The sequence below is a fragment of the Limulus polyphemus genome, unplaced genomic scaffold (assembly GCF_000517525.1).
Source record: "Limulus polyphemus unplaced genomic scaffold, Limulus_polyphemus-2.1.2 Scaffold1543, whole genome shotgun sequence".
Taxonomy (NCBI): Eukaryota; Metazoa; Arthropoda; class Merostomata; order Xiphosura; family Limulidae; genus Limulus; species Limulus polyphemus.
The window spans coordinates 203709-220401 of NW_013667153.1; the positions used below are offsets into that span (position 1 = coordinate 203709).

The window sequence follows — 16693 nt, forward strand, 5'->3', positions numbered from 1 at the left end:
TAATTTTTGTGACACAAAATGACAGTACTCGTCTTAATTTTTAGTGACACAAAATGACAGTACTCGTCTTAATTTTTAGTGACAAAATGACAGTACTCGTCTTAATTTTTTACTCCCCAGTTGTGACACAAAATGACAGCAGGGTGTCCACGAGGTCTTGAGATATAGGGCAATTCCATCAATGCCATATTTACCTCCTTTAGATTTCTACGTCTAATAAAAAAGAAAATTAGGTTATAATATATATATAGGTCATAATAAAAAAAAATTAGATCATTTCCCAATGCCCCCGGACTTTATGGACACCCTGTACATTTAAATCAGTTAAGACTAGGATAGGCGTACAACAGCTTAGTACAAAAACGGAGAATTAACCATGACCATAATCGTCTTTAAAGGGCGTGGTTTATGGTTAGAATGCCCCGAACTATTTCACATTTTGGGCAGCTATTATACTTTAAGAGTAACCATTAAATTCCAATATTCGGTCAAGAGATGGCCTTTTGTGTAGCTTTGTGTGAAAATTAGAAGACAAGGAAATTGTCCGTTTATAAATATCTTAGACAAAACATTAATATTATTGTAAATAGCGACATCTAACGGACAGGGCGTGGTCGTACTGTGCTGGGCTGTGAATATGAGGTTCAAGTTTCCACAAAATCGCGCTTTGCTCATTGGGGCCGTGAGTGCGTTATAAGAGTGGCGGTAATCCTGCTCTTCGATTAGTGCAGCCCAAGAGTTGGCGGAGGCTGATTAGCTGTTTTCTTTCTAACAGTTTAAGATTAGGGACGGATAGTACAGTTAGCCTTTGTGTAGTTTTGTGCGATTTTCCGAAAGAAAGAAACAAACAACAGCTTATGAAAAATAATAAACGTTCATTAGGTAATCTCGACAAACAGGACGTGTTTTTACTTTAATCATTTTTAAATCAAAATAATAAAACCACACTTGATCAGACGACAAGAAATTTTATTAAGTTCAAGATTGTAAAGCTTTTATAATACTTTAGACACGACAGTGCTATAGTAGAGGGCAGTAGTGAACACAACTGACCAACGAATTTCCCAATTAAACAAATAAACTAAGGTTTGTTCAGACTACTTTTACTGTGCTTTCACAATTGTTTCTCATTAGTTATTTTAATTACTTTATTATTATTTTATCAATTGGCTGTGTTGCCGACAAACTTCCGACTCTGATTACATTGTTTATCGTCATATTTGTGTTTTTTTTAATTTATGTTCAAATATTTTTTTATGTAATGTAAACTCCGTACAAATTACTTTGGCGTTGCTTTTCGTGTCAGTATATAAAACATTTTAACGGATATTTTTGTATAAGTAATTACAAATATCTTAACTACAGACACTGCTTAATGTTATACAATGTGAACTTTAATTTGTCGCTGACTCCCAGTGATTCAGCGTTATTTCTGAGGACTTGTAACGCTAAAAGTCGGGTTTCGATACCTATGGTGAGCACAGCACGGATAACCCATCGTGTTGCTTTGCGCTTAACAACAAACAAACTAAAAATTTGGCACCTCTCTTATGCATTTGAGGAAGTTAATTGTAAGCCAATTTGAGGTTATGAGGAGGATGGCTTACTTTCTGAAAACGTATTATTTGAAATCTTGTAATTCGTCTAAAATGTCTTAACATGTCCCATTTTATAATTTCGAAATTTTTTGTGATGATTTTGTTCTTATTCTGTTTTATTTTTATTATAAAGGGTTTTTCACATTGTTAACTTAGCGTACGGATTTAGGACTAACCTAGGTCTAGTATGCTTGGAACCTTGTGATATATATGATATTGGGATTACGGCCGAAAATATCGTCACCAGGAGAATGATGTATTATAATTTTTATATGTAAGAACAATATAATTAGCTAACTATACTCAGTTTGATATTCAGTTATGATCTGTGTAGGTAACTTGCTTTGATAAGATGTTAACATTAATCACTCATTGTCCCCCCCCCCCTTGTGGTCAGAAATCTAAACCTACTATGGTAGTTATAGGATAGATGTTAACATTAATCACTCAGTTGTCCCCGTTATAGTCAGAAATCTAAACTTGCTGTGGTAGCTATAAATAGATGTTAACAGTAATCACTCAGTTATCCTCCTCCCCTTTGTAGTCAGAAATCTAAACTTGCTGTGGTAGCTATAAATAGATGTTAACAGTAATCACTCAGTTATCCTCCCCCCCCTTTGTAGTCAGGAATCTAAGCTTGCGGTGGTAGATATAAATAGATGTTAACAGTACTCGGTTATCCCCCTCCCCTTTGTAGTCAGAACCCCCCCTTTTGTAGTCAGGAATCTAAGCTTGCGGTGGTAGCTATAGAATTTCAAGTCAATTAAGTGTTACCTAAAAACTTGATAATCTTGCACGTTTATGCAGTTATTGAAGTACAAAATCTCAGAACGAGCATTTTTCTCTGTCACCAAAGGCACTCTGTACATTTTATTCTCGTGTTTCTCTTCTTAACGTAACGATGAAACTCTGCAGACAGTAAACAGTTCGTGTTACTTAGTTCCCACACACAGACCAGTATAAAAAACAAACCTATCACTTAGGGTGGAAGGATGGAATATACCGTGTTCGCTGTGGTCACTGTTCACATTCAAACAGCACGTTGAACTATACAGATAGTAGTTAATAACTGTAGACAGTGCTTAATGTTAAAACAGGTGTTAGCCCGTTCTTCACGGTCGTCAAGAGCACCGCGTCTACACAACTGAATTATTATTAACAGTGTTTTTTAAAGAAGTTTCTTCTTTTCGTTTCAGAACACGTCATGTTTCTTGGTTATTTCTCAAATGAAAATATTGCGAAGTGTATGTGTATTTTTGACACATTAAAAATATTAAAGCGTTAACTATCAAAAACATATTCTGAACAGTATTTATGAACAGTTTTATGTCAGTAATGTCTTTACCAAATGCGCTTTTTATACCAAAATATGACTCGAATAAATGGTGGTTATTTCGTCAGTTTTCACCAATCTTCAAGTGCAGATTTAAGAACGTAAACATTGATTTATTTGTGTGTGTAAAGTATTACGGTCAAAATATATAAAGACTAACTGTTTAGAAAAATTGAATAGTGTACTGTATACATATAGTTTTTGTATTTAAGTTGTCCGAACATGGTGAACTGTAGATCAAAGGGCCCAGGGCTCGAGGCATGATGCCATTGAATATATTCCGCACTTTCAGCTGTAGACGCATTAATTAAAATGACAGGAAACCTCGTCATTCGGTTCAAAGCCTTTTTCGCGGCAGCTGCTGCCGGTGTCTAGTTACCTTCCTAGTTAGTAGCTCAAATTTAGGGACAACTGTACTTGAATGCTAGGGTTCTCTGACCGTACCGTACAGGTTGAAGAGTCCAACTACGTTTATATATAAGCTGTCTTTTTTTTTAATTATTATGTTTAAATTCAGGTTTAGATTATACCGTAAATGTGTTAATGACTTGTTCAGACTTGTCAGATGTTCATGTATTTACTGGATTAAGGTACACAGGTTTCTTGCTTGATACTCAGGCTGTCAAGTTATTGGTGAGTTGAAATTAGGTTTTAATGTCACTGTACATAGTGTAACGACAGATATTGGAAATTTGAAATAAATTTATAGGCCACGACTTGCAAATTGTTTTGTTAGTTTGGATTGTTGCATTTTCAATTGTTGGGGGACAGATGTGTATTTTTGTGTTTGTTTTGAATATACAAATTTTCCGACTATACAAGTCTCCAATTGTGCGTGGTCTGTATTTAATTTTTCACAAATTCCGTTCAGGTGTTTGATATTTACTGTTTAGGGTTACATAAACCCCAGGAAGCTGAACTTTTGGTAATTAATTTGAAACACTGTATATCTTAACAAGAAACCTGTGTATATTATCATGTCATCAATATATTGTCTAACAGAAATCATATAGCCACAAACAGCTGATTTTGCTAACTATATGCGTTCTGAATTTTGGGGTCTTTGACCTGGCCAGTATAGCGACACTATATTGAAGTCCTACGTAGATAGTGCTATAAATACACCTGTCAGTTAAATATTTGAACCGCGTGAGAGTAATATTAATGACAACAATTTATATTTTTTTAAATATAAATTGACACAAAATAGTTGAAATAATACTATGAACTGCATAGTAATGTCGAAATAAATCAATATATTAAACTAAACTTTAAAATTTTGTTCATGCTTTTTGGAGTAAATGTTCACGTATGCTGAGAGACTGTTTACATATTTCTTAAGTTGCATTGTTAAAACGTATAAATATAGGTGATGAATATGAAAGTGGTCAGAAAATACACCACGTGATCTGTGTTGTTTATTGTATAATATTATATATATATATATATTGCGAACCGTGGTGTTTACCGCGGCCGCTTCCCGCGGTGCGTTTGAAAAGCTGCGCACGCAGGCAAAGTTCAACATTCACTTTGGTAATTTCGGGAGAACAGGCGTGAATATCGTTGATGCCAAATTTTATTTCGCAAGCAGGATATCTATTATACACTAAATTGTTAGGAATTAATCACACTGATTCACACTTCAAAATGTGACGTAATTTAAAGAATAAAAATGTATATTTATCGTATGTTATTATTGAGTTGCTCTTAGCATGACTGAAATGCTCAACAATTACTTTTTGCGATGGGCGGTATATGTATCTCAGAGCTTTAGTTCTGAGTGAAACTAAGAGTGCAACACAATTAATCTTTTAAAGTCCATGGAATCATCTAAGTTGGTAGATTAACTTAAGGCCCGGCATGACTAGGTGGTTAGTGTGCTTGACTCACAATCTCAGGGTCGCTGGTTCGAATCCCTGTCCCACCAAACATGCTCGCCCCTTCAGCCGTGGGGGCGTTATAATGTGACGATCAATCCCACTATTCGTTGGCAAAAGAGTTGGCGGTGGGTGGTGATGACTACTGCCTTCCATACAGTCTTTTACTGCTAAATTAGGGACGGCTGGTGAAGATAACCCTCGTGTAGTTTTGCGCGAAATTCAAAACAAACCAAACCAGATTAACTTAAACTTTACCCGTCACTGGGGACAGGTAGCTTTGCTTGTTCAGGAATAATTTTGAAATTAATACCATATCTCGTTACAGCAATTATGGTTTGGTATTTCTACAACAGCTATGGTTGTATAATACAATTCCTGTCATCTGGTTGGACCTTAAGGAAGAGCCCCCATACTTCTGAATTGGTGAATCCGTGCGATTTTAGAAAATATTCCCTTCCACTAAGCAGTGGATGGGTTACAAAAGTAACAGTCAACCCCCTAGCGTGGGTGGTGGATGATAATGTGCTGCTGAGTGGCTATCTTCCCCCTGTTTAGTAATTTAAAATTAAGAGCCTTAGCAGCTTTGCAATAAAATAGAACAAGATTTCTTTCACGTTTACTGAATTCATGGTATTTTGTTGTTGAACGCTAAAATTTACGATTATTTTTACTTATACAGGTATGCAGCATACTTACATCACCAAAATTAACAAACGGTTCTTCATTGTGAAAAATGTACAAATGAGGTATGGACTTTAACGAAGATTAAATAATTAAAAACTACCAAATGTAGCAGAAGTATTGTATTCAACGTCGTGGAAAATCGCTTAAAAATTATTCACGGATTTCGATTCACGAGGATTTGAACGATCGAGTAACTAGATCTGGTTTGCAATTAATGTACTGAAAAATAGTTTAAAATATCGGCCACAGATTTCGCTGCTCGATAACTAAATAAATAAGTTAAAAAAACAACAACAAATATGCCAAAAAATTATAATCAATATCTTGGAAAATAGCTTAAAGATTAGCCACGGGTTTCACTGATCGACGATTCAAAATCAAAGGACAACCAGATCATGCACATTGTTTGTTACTGATACTCTGGAAAACTAGGCTTAAACGATGTGTTACGGATTCCATTGTTTGTTGATTAAACAATGAAATAAAACACACCTGACATATAGTTTGTAATCAGTGCTGTAAAAAAAAAAGAAGATGGTTTTAAAGTCAATGCTGTAGACCATTGTAATGTGTTATTGAACAATAAATTATAAACCACTAATTCTACAGTGTGTAATTACGTCGTGGAAAAGTAGGTTTAGAAAATGTCCTACGTGCACTCGAATGTTTTCCACAAAATAACCGAGCGATATATCAGAATGATCTTTCATGTTGTTGGATACTTGCTAATTTTGGAGTTAGAGGTCAGATGCTTTAGTTTGTTTATCATATGCACGTGCTTGTGTAATAACCCTTCTTTTATTTCTCCTGAAACTGTATATAGTTTTACTGAAGCGATATAGCCCATTTTAATTACTTTATATGCCACGATAGCCGTTCTGATTATTATTTAGTATTGAACTTTGCCACACAAAACCAGTATTGTTTAACTTGAATTTTGTATCGTTGAACCCGTCAAGAAACTGGCATTAATAAGGCTTCGCTTTAGGGCATTTAAATGAGTTTATTGTTGATAGTGACTTCTGAAATGCACGTGACATACGTCTCGGCCAGAATTCGTGGCGCCAGCTGAAATCTTACTTCTGTTATTACGATAAAATTGATGACGTCGTGTAAATGATTCAAAAAATTTATAATGACAGGGTGCGCCGTTAAACATGCAAGGTTGAAACGGAAAACAACGAAATTTATATCTAAATTTATAAAACTTTTGTTTTATTCAGTTATACAGCTAAGATGTCTCATTAATTGTTTAATACGTAAGAGTTTGCAATTTAAAAGTGTGTGCAGTGTTGTATACGCTGTCATGTTTTAAGGGAGTATGAATAATATAACAATCAAAAACATTGCCACAAAATTCAGACCACTTAGATTTTGTCATCTCTGTGCGTGTCCGTCCGCGTTTGCATGTTTATTCTACCAGACTATTTTATCTTTCTGTATCCGGCCATCTTCAGATAAAGGGAGATAACTATTTATTTCAACCGGACAGTCCACCAATAAAACTGCAGTGTTATCATTACGATCTTCAAAATTGGATAAACATAATCATTGTGTGAAAAGGTGGGTTTAACTGTTAACAAATACAGGGATAAATAGTAAAACTATCAATAAAAACTGTTGAATACGTAGTAATTCATAGTTATTGTTGCCCAGGGACACTGTTAGAACGGGGTAATTCATAGTTTTTTCTGACCCAGGGACACTGTTAAAACGGAGTAATTCATAGTTTTTTGTGGCCCAGGGACACTGTTAAAATCGGGGTAATTCATAGTTTTTTGTGGCCCAGGGACACTGCTAAATACGTGGTAATTCATAGTTTTTGTGGTCTAGGGACACTGTTGAAGCGTTCTCCCGATGGGATCGATGGTTGGCTTGATAACAGTTGTTGTCATTGGAAATCAATAATTTAAATAGCGCATATATCACAACTATGTCTTTCGTATCCCAGACGGCCCGTTGAGTCCTGGTATTAGGCGAAAGGCCTCTTCGGCACGGGATATAGCAGATGTATTGTGGTTGATATATTATTCTTTTCTTTCGCTCATAAGTTTTAGAATAAGTACAAACCCACTTTCACGTAATTAGACTAAGATAATAGCATAACTTTTACGCAAATATGACACGGACGACCAATTATGTAGTTTTCCCCTATTACATTCAGTCTAGTAGTAGTAGTAGCTGTAATTCGCCGCATAAAAAAAGAAAACAAGTCGTGTTTACTTGTGCAAGCAGTTCATTTAAAACGTTTAACTTGATAAAAACAACCCAAGAAGGAAGTAAAATAAACCAGTGCTTAGCTCTTTACAAGCAACATCGGAATATTTATAATCAAACTTTTATTGTGTGGGTGGTGTACCTTGAAGATTCGGTTAAATAAATAAAAACTACACGTCTTCTTTCTTACTCTGCTTTTCCCTTTTTGTTACTAGTTTTTAAATGAATACTAATTATCATTAACAGTTAAAACGTCTGTAATTTTTTTTTTGTGTGTGAGAATAATTTTTATTTAATTAAGTGTCTGTCACGCAAGTCTTATCGACATTTGGGTGTCCCAAGTTGTTTGCTTGCCAGCTGCGCATGAGCAGCAGCAGCTGGTGGATATGTCGATTTTTCTAGTCGGAATGTATCGCACGTGAAATATTGTAGCTGTTGTGAGCGAGTTATAATAAAGAAATTTTGTTGTCTGGCTACACGACGGTTTTATTTAATATGGTAGTACTGGTGGTATTATACACTAGAGAAATCATTGTAGCACCAAAATGTTTATGTAAGGTACTCGTTTTACCAGAAGTTGATCAATATGAAATTTCTTAATTTTTAGACAGTCATTACCCATTCAAGCCGTCTCCAACCATTATTAGTCTCAAAGTGGGTTCCTCGTCATCGAATTTTAGACAGTCAGAAAGGTTTAAGTGTTTGTAAGACTCGGAATTCTTAGAGTATCTCCCCTCACCCCCCACCCAGTAGCACAGCGGCGTGTCTGCGGACTTACAACGCTAGAAACCGGGTTTCGATACTCGTGGTGGCCAGAGCACAGATAGCCAGCCCTTTGTGTAGCTTTGCGCTTAACTACAAGCAAACAAACTAACTTACAAACTCGTGTATTTGCATTACGTTTTCCAAGCTTTAAAGCACACAAAAATGTCTGGCACACGTCACCTTAAGGATATTATTTTTATTATTATTTTAGCGATGTAAAGGTATTCAAATTGTTAGGTTGATGCTGTAATGTAGAGCTCGCCTGAAATACCTGATTCGTTGTTTATAAATTATTTTTAATGAAAAATATTAAATCAAAATATCCTTAATAGATTTGACGCTGAAGTATTACGTGCTGTACCATTTGAGCATATAAGTATTATCAAGTCGTACTTTATATGAAGAGTAGATGTCCGAAGTGAAAAAAAGTTATAGTTATATGTGCATTTATAGAACTCCAACCAAGTTACCGGTTGAAGCCGGAACAGACACGAGGCCAATCGATTTCATATGTCTACCGTGTTTCACTCGCTACTAAAACGTGAGTCACCGTGCGCGCTCTGGCAATGCACGTGTTCTTCACGTGCACAATGTACTTATGAATTTGAAAGAAATTTTATTTCTTCTTTCGTAGAAAAAATAACAGAATGTAAATACATCTTGATTTTGTTACTTTTATTTACGTGTATGTTATGGGAAGCTGAGAATAATCCTTAGGGATTAGATTTTTCTGCTGTTCGTTTGTGACCATTCACAAAACTGTATACCGTAAATCACTTATTTTCTATACTAATAAAAAGATTTAATTTAAACAAATAAGGATATATTATGTTTTCTACAAACCCATAATGTAATTTAATAAGCCTTTTTTTAATTAGGCTAAATTAGCCAGTCCCTCCTGTATGTTTTGTACAGATCTGTAATGAAATGTAAGAAAACCTTCATTGAATTATACTGTATGCTAATGAACATGAAATAGAATTTAATCTTGGTAGCCTTGGAAGGACTATTGTTAGCCAATTTAACTAGTATTATTTAAGTTATTGTTGTAACTTTTGAAACTAACATTCAACACTACACATCAAACCTTCTATTTTTCCTATAATTGGCTTGCCTACCAATTCTGATAATTTTATATATATATTTAATTTCAGGCTGTATGAAGTAAATCTCTCTTTTACGATACTAAATATTCACTTGTAAAGCCCCTTACTATGAGTATGATCATCATACTAGGTTGTGTTGTTATGGTCGGGCAATTAGTAGGCTGAAATACCACCATTCTACCAAGTGCTATAGATGACTAATCATACTTAAATATTTGTGTGTATGTATTTAAATTTTGATAGAAAATTATGAAATAGTAATATTATCATAATAATTAATAATAAATATTTCAGTGAAAATTCTAAAGTGGGACCAGGATACGAACACAGGATCTCTGGCTAACTGGATGTGTCATATTGTTGTGTCTTGATATGATATTATTCACCAGTCACCACTGAATTAGTAAAATAAAATTTGGATTAAATTTAATAATTTAACATCCCCATAACAGTTGTTTGTACAGGTTGATAATATAAATAGTGTCTCAACCAATACTGTGTGTGTGTCGTAATTCAGCCGGTCCGGTTGAATGCTGCTATGGGGCAAAATTGGATATAGTGTAGTTTGAATGTTGTTATACATTCTTCGTCAGTTTCGCTCATAAGTACTTAGCATAATCTTGAAAAATGTATTCTTTATTCCTCAAGTTGGAAGTATTAATAATTTCAAAATATCTTTATTATGTAGGTTCATTCATGATATTAAGAAAACACATAGGTTGAAAAAAACCAGTGAAAGATAAAAATGAAAAATCCAACCTATAACTTGTGCACTTTCAAAAGGTCTACTTTTCAAAAAGGCTTGGGTTATAGGGTTTCTCATTTTTGTCTTTGCTATGTAGGTAAGATTATAAGCAGAAAGGAAACGGGGATATGTGTATTGTGAAGGACCTGGAGCAAGAATATTTTACTCCTCCAACAGCTTAACCCTACTAATGTTACCTGAGTAGAATAATACATTAAATTGTAACTTAGATAGAGAAAAAAAACATATTTTTGATTGTTTCATGTAATTTTATGGCAGGAAGGTGTTGAGGTAAGGGGTGAAGTATTGGTGTATTGTAAAGAACCTGGAGCAAGAATATTTTACTCCTCCAACAGCTTAACCCTACTAATGTTACCTGAGTAGAATAATACATTAAATTGTAACTTAGATAGATAAAACCATATTTTTGATTGTTTCATGTAATTTTATGGCAGGAAGGTGTTGAGGTAAGGGGTGAAGTATTGCTGTATTGTGAAGGACCTGGAGCAAGAATATTTTACTCCTCCAACAGCTTAACCCTACTAATGTTACCTGAGTAGAATAATACATTAAATTGTAACTTAGATAGATAAAAAAACCATCTTTTTGATTGTTTCATGTAATTTTATGGCAGGAAGGTGTTAAGGTAAGGGGTGAAGTATTGGTGCCCCTAGTTGTTGATGGGTAGGGGGCATCAGAGATTGTTGTGCTAACTCTGTTTACAGGTGGGTCTTTTATAATTAGCTTCTGTTTATCAGGTGGGCCACTGGGTCACAAAAAATTAATTTTGTGTGTTACAAGTGGGTTTGTAAGTGTTGGGACTGAATATCGTCAGATGGTACCTTTTACGAGTTAAGTTGGGTAGGCACTGGAGCAACTCTCTTAGTGTGCCAAACCTATACTTAAATAAACACACAATATTGCTGTTAGTACAAACATCTACACAGAGGAAACTGACAGTTGACGTAAATACACATGTAATGAAGAAGTGAAGAAGAGAGTATTATGCAATGAAGGCTATGGTTTAGAATTAACCAAAAGAATGTATTATTTGTTCATCCTCTGGTGCAAAGTAAAATCACGTCTGTATATTACTCAAAAATCAAGTATATGATTGTACACTAGTCATCTCGTACTTTGCAGAAAAAAACATCATCATTCCTGCGCAGATTCTTAAGTAAAGGTATGAAACATTTAGGTTCTGTATATTGTTAATGCATGAGTTTCAAAGTATATAAAGCAATCGTAAAGTGTAGTTGATTGAATTAAGAACGCCTAAAATAAATCTTTTTTTTTTCTTTCTTGGAGATGCTGGGGAAAGGTTAGTTGGAAATTTGGTTTTTGCATATTTTTTTTTATAAATAAAGTACTAAAAATCTGAGTTGTTACTTCTTTGATGAACTTGGAGCTAATTTGTTTGTCTTTCTTGTACAGAAATAAAGCCATTGCAGATTATCTTGCATCAAGTGGATATATGGAAGCTTTAGAATGTTTGAAGAAAGAAGCAGATATGGTAAATGTTAAAATCCCCCCAAATTGTCTTTTTTTCCACAAATTGATATGCTTGCTAGATGTGTAGGTAGTTTAGTCCTTGAAACTGTAAAGAAAGGATTTAAGAAAAAAGGAACCATATATTTTTCATATCTTATATACACATTCAAAAATGTGAAAATAAAATCAGTTTAGTAGCACTTTAAATATAATTTAAGTATGATGACTGTGGTAACTAGTATGATGAAGGTTTAGTGTTCATATTTTGTAACAAAAGTGGTTGTATTAAGTTATGATATTTGAAACAGCTGATTTTGTTTAACGTACGTTAATCCTTGATTACACTTTAAAGTAAGTTGTAATGTAAATATTTAGAGTTTTGTCTTTTTATTATGTACATGGTAAGACAAACAGTGCAATAAACTTGAATATTTAAAAGACACAAACACTTCAGAACAGTTTGTTTTTGTATCTGGTATACTTAACACAGAATGTTATAAAACAAGCTGTGATCTTTCATCAAATACTTAGCCAACATCGGCTAGAATTGTATTACACATGTTTATAGAAGCACTGTGATCCGAAGAGTATTAGAGCTGAGATTTTTGTAAAGAAAGGTAGACTAAAATAGTTTACAAGTCTCTATCACTGAACACCTTTCCTTAACTGTAGATCTTCAAGAAGTTTGTATTTTCTTTTCTTGCAGCCTGGAGAAATAGACAAGAAATATGTTGGACTTTTAGAGAAAAAGTGGACTTCAGTCATCAGACTACAGAAAAAGGTTTAAAAGATCTTTTGTTCATGAAAAATTAACAACCAAAATTATGTAAACTTTCTGTTGTAACAGGCCCAATTTGTTATACATATTACTTCATCTTTTTACAAATAGAAAATAAAAATGCTTAAAGACAAGGTGTCCTTGCTATATTGGGAACTTATCCCAACAGTGCTGTCAAGTATAGCCAGTCTGAAGGTGAGGCAGCTGCTAAAGGCCATTGCCTAGGAAGGGACCTGCATATATATATATATATATATATATATATATATTTGTATGAGCAATTCTTAAAGATGAAGCTGAAAAATCCAAAAATCATATGATTGACCCATTAATGAATGCACCAATTTCATCATAATATGATGAGGGTTTTCTCACTTTGTGTCTTACTTGGAGCTACACAGTGGCTACTGCCAGGTCTGCTGCTAGGTGACAGGATACTACTGTGGTTGAGTAAGTAAAGTTAAACAGAACAAGTACCACTGCTACAGGAATAGAAAATCATTGATCATTTATCCTTAAAACTTGGGTGTATCTAGAACAGTTCATTATTATTATAGGGTTATTGATAAATCAGAAATAAGCATAAATTATACACTAAGAAAACTCCATCTATACATAGACTAAAAGCTAGTTTCACTGGTACCTTCAGGACAGGATATCTTTTCTAAACGTAGTATCTTCTTGTACTCCTTCAATTGGCTGAACACATTGTTCAGAAGTCCTGTTGTAAACATTTAGGACAGAGATTCTCAATCTGTGGTCTGTGGAAAGATTGCACATTTGTGTAAAAGAAATGGCAGCATAGTGTATAGATACCACTGTGATCTTCTGAGATTTAAAAAAAAAATCATATGGTCTATGAACAAAAAAGCTTGAGAACCACTGCTTTAGAACACTGTTTAAACTGCTGTTATTCCAGGAAGGCGAACTTAAAGCTTGAGAACCACTGCTTTAGAACATTGTTTAAACTGCTGTTATTCCAGGAAGGCAAACTTAAAGCTTGAGAACCACTGCTTTAGAACATTGTTTAAACTGCTGTTATTCCAGGAAGGCAAACTTAAAGTTTGAGAACTACTGCTTTAGAACATTGTTTAAACTGCTGTTATTCCAGGAAGGCAAACTTAAAGCTTGAGAACCAATGTTTTAGAACATTGTTTAAACTGCTGTTATTCCTGGAAGGCAAACTTACTCAAAAGTAAAATGTGTAAAATAGTTTATTTAGTTACATAACATGAACATCATGCACACTGTATAATAAAACATTGGATATATATTATATTTGTACTCTTTTTTTTTTTTTCCTGAGGGAAAGGATGATCAGATGGGGTGGTCACATGGTTTTAACTTTACATTAGGTTGTTTTGTTTTCTCTCATGCTGGATAAGGTAAAAAATGCAAAATAGTAACTGTGAAAATAGTGTACAGGGTGGAGAGAAAGTGATTATACAGTTGTTTCATTTGAAACAGTTTGATTTTTGACTGTCACTCTGAAACAAATAATAAGTTAAAATGGTTTCAGTTGATTTTGTAATATTGTCTTTAGTATCAACAGTATAATACCAACGATGTAGTAACTTTTCTCCCATCCCGTACACATAGCGATCACAGTAAATGACTTTATTTAGGTTGTAACATCGATTTTCGTACATAATTGTTTGTTTACGTGTAAGTAAATGATCTTGAGAAGGTTACAGTTAAATCCATGAACCTTCAGCCGCAAACCATGAAACACATTTAAAACTTAGCAGTGTTGGATTTTTATTTAGAGACATAGAGAAAAATTGACTAATTTGTATAAACGTTTTTTAAAGTAACCTGGAAACATGGATCTCTTTATAGTATGACATTACAATTGTTGTAATGTTTTTAAATTCATTATTCTGATGAAATGTAGAGGTGATTTAAGTTGTAGTGTAATCCTGTTGTTTATGATACGAATCTAATACATATTAAAGAGTAATGGTATTTATATTATCTCTTTGTTTCTATATTAGGTTATGGACTTAGAAACAAAGTTAGCTGAAGCAGAGAAAGAATATATAGCTGGTGCTCCTACTCGAGAGAAAAGATCCCCTTCGGAATGGATCCCTCGACCCCCTGAGAGATATACTCTTACAGGGCACCGATCACCAGTGACCAGAGTTATTTTTCACCCTGTTTTTAGCCTTATAGTGTCTTCCAGCGAAGATGCTACAATCAAGGTAATAAATAATCGCTTCTAATGTATGAAGCCTTATTGTGTTTGTCACGGTAGAGGTCATAATGAAACTACGTAAAGTTGTATCGTAAATATTCACTCTGTTTGCCTCAATCAAGGTAATAAATAATCGCTTCTAATGTATGAAGCCTTATTGTGTTTGTCACAGTAGAGGTTATAATGAAACTACGTAAACTTGTATCGTAAATTTTCACTCTGTTTGCCTCACTCCGAAAGAGAAAAAAAGTATTTTATGTTTTTACTCATAAAGAATGTATACATGAAATTAAAAAAAAGAAAACAAAATTACTAGTTAAAATTTTTAGTTTGCCATGAGTGTTAAATGTTTTTTGTATACTTAATTATAAAAATAGAATTAAATAATCTTACCTTTTGTTTTGTGCTATAATGTTTGTACAGACTTTCTTGCTAGAAAAACTGTATTAAGGATTTGAATTAAAACTGGCTTTAACTTACATTTTGAAAAACTGGTGTACTTAAAATCATTAACTTCAACTTTTTTTTGGTACTGTAGTTAAGGGAGACTCGTGAATACAAAGTATAGAAACAAAGGTTTAGAATTGCCTCTACAAAATGTAAGGATTTGGAACTTTTATGGTATATAATCATGTCTGCCTTTTCTACATTCTTCCATTAATGTATTTTTTTCTTAATGAAGTAATTATTTTTATATGTGCAGTTTTCACATAACATGGTCAAGAAAGTCAAGTTGATTTCATCCTAGCTTCCTTTGTTACTTTCTCATTCTGTTGAGGTTACACCTGTTCTGCATATGGGAGCCATGGCTATAATGCTGCACATTGTTCAGGAATGTAGACAGTGGTGTCCTTAAGTGGTTTCTCAAGGTTATGGCATCCACTGTGTTTGAATGAGAATGATTAATCACATGGGTAGTGTTAGTTGCTCTGGGTGAATCTGATATTGTTGAATTTAAACAGTCTGGTAGATGATCTCTATTTGATCAGTCTTGAGAGAGTAGTTCCAATCCACTACAAGCAACAGTCCATTATTCAAAGCAAGCACATATACTGTGGTTGTGTTGTAATAAATATTGTGCTTTTTTTGTATTTTACATTGTACCTAGTCTCTTGATTTCATTTTCACAAACTTGTGTATTCAGCAAAACTCATTATTACTCCATAAATTGAAATATGCCTTTTATTTTGTAACTCTAGTTTACATTTATTTTCTTGCGTTAATGGAAAAATATTACAAAGTCTGTGCCACACAAGTTTGACTAAAGTTAGTGTACCTTTAGTGCTGAACCTCTCGCCAATATGGACAGTGGGCAACAGGTTGCAAAACCTTGCATTCACAAGTAAATAAGTAATGCTATACAGCACGGTTTTAAGTGTGATCCTAAAGATTAATAAGTGGAGTTTAATTCACACCTTCACTGTGGGATTTAAGGGAGATATCTAGTTGTTTTTATATTTATGTTTTTTAAAGTTTGACTAAAGTTAGTGTACCTTCAGTGCTGAACATAAGTAAATAAGTAATGCTATACAGCACGGTTTTAAGTGTGGTCCTAAAGATTACTAAGTGGAGTTTAATTCACACCTTCAATGTGGGATTTAAGGGCGATATTTAGTTGTTTTTATATTTGTATTTTTTAAAGTTTGACTAAAGTTAGTGTGCCTTCAGTGCTGAACACAAGTAAATAAGTAATGCTATACAGCATGGTTTTAAGTGTGATCCTAAAGATTACTAAGTGGAGTTTAATTCACACCTTCACTGTGGGATTTAAGGGAGATATTTAGTTGTTTTTATATTTGTGTTTTTTAAAGTTTGACTAAAGTTAGTGTGCCTTCAGTGCTGAACACAAGTAAATAAGTAATGCTATACAGCACGGTTTTAAGTGTGATCCTAAAGATTACT

At 33.9% G+C, this 16693-nt stretch overlaps 1 protein-coding gene across 2 annotated transcripts in view; it reads left to right on the plus strand.

Annotated features, from left to right (window-relative positions):
- Positions 1-16693, plus strand: part of LOC106464025 (lissencephaly-1 homolog) — a 69608-nt gene that overhangs the window by 36724 nt on the left and 16191 nt on the right. For both annotated transcript variants that reach the window (XM_013924132.2, XM_022391672.1), the window contains 3 exons: positions 11763-11841; positions 12526-12600; positions 14592-14798. In XM_013924132.2, coding sequence (XP_013779586.1) covers positions 11763-11841; positions 12526-12600; positions 14592-14798 — 361 coding nt within the window. The remainder of the gene's footprint in view (positions 1-11762; positions 11842-12525; positions 12601-14591; positions 14799-16693) is intronic.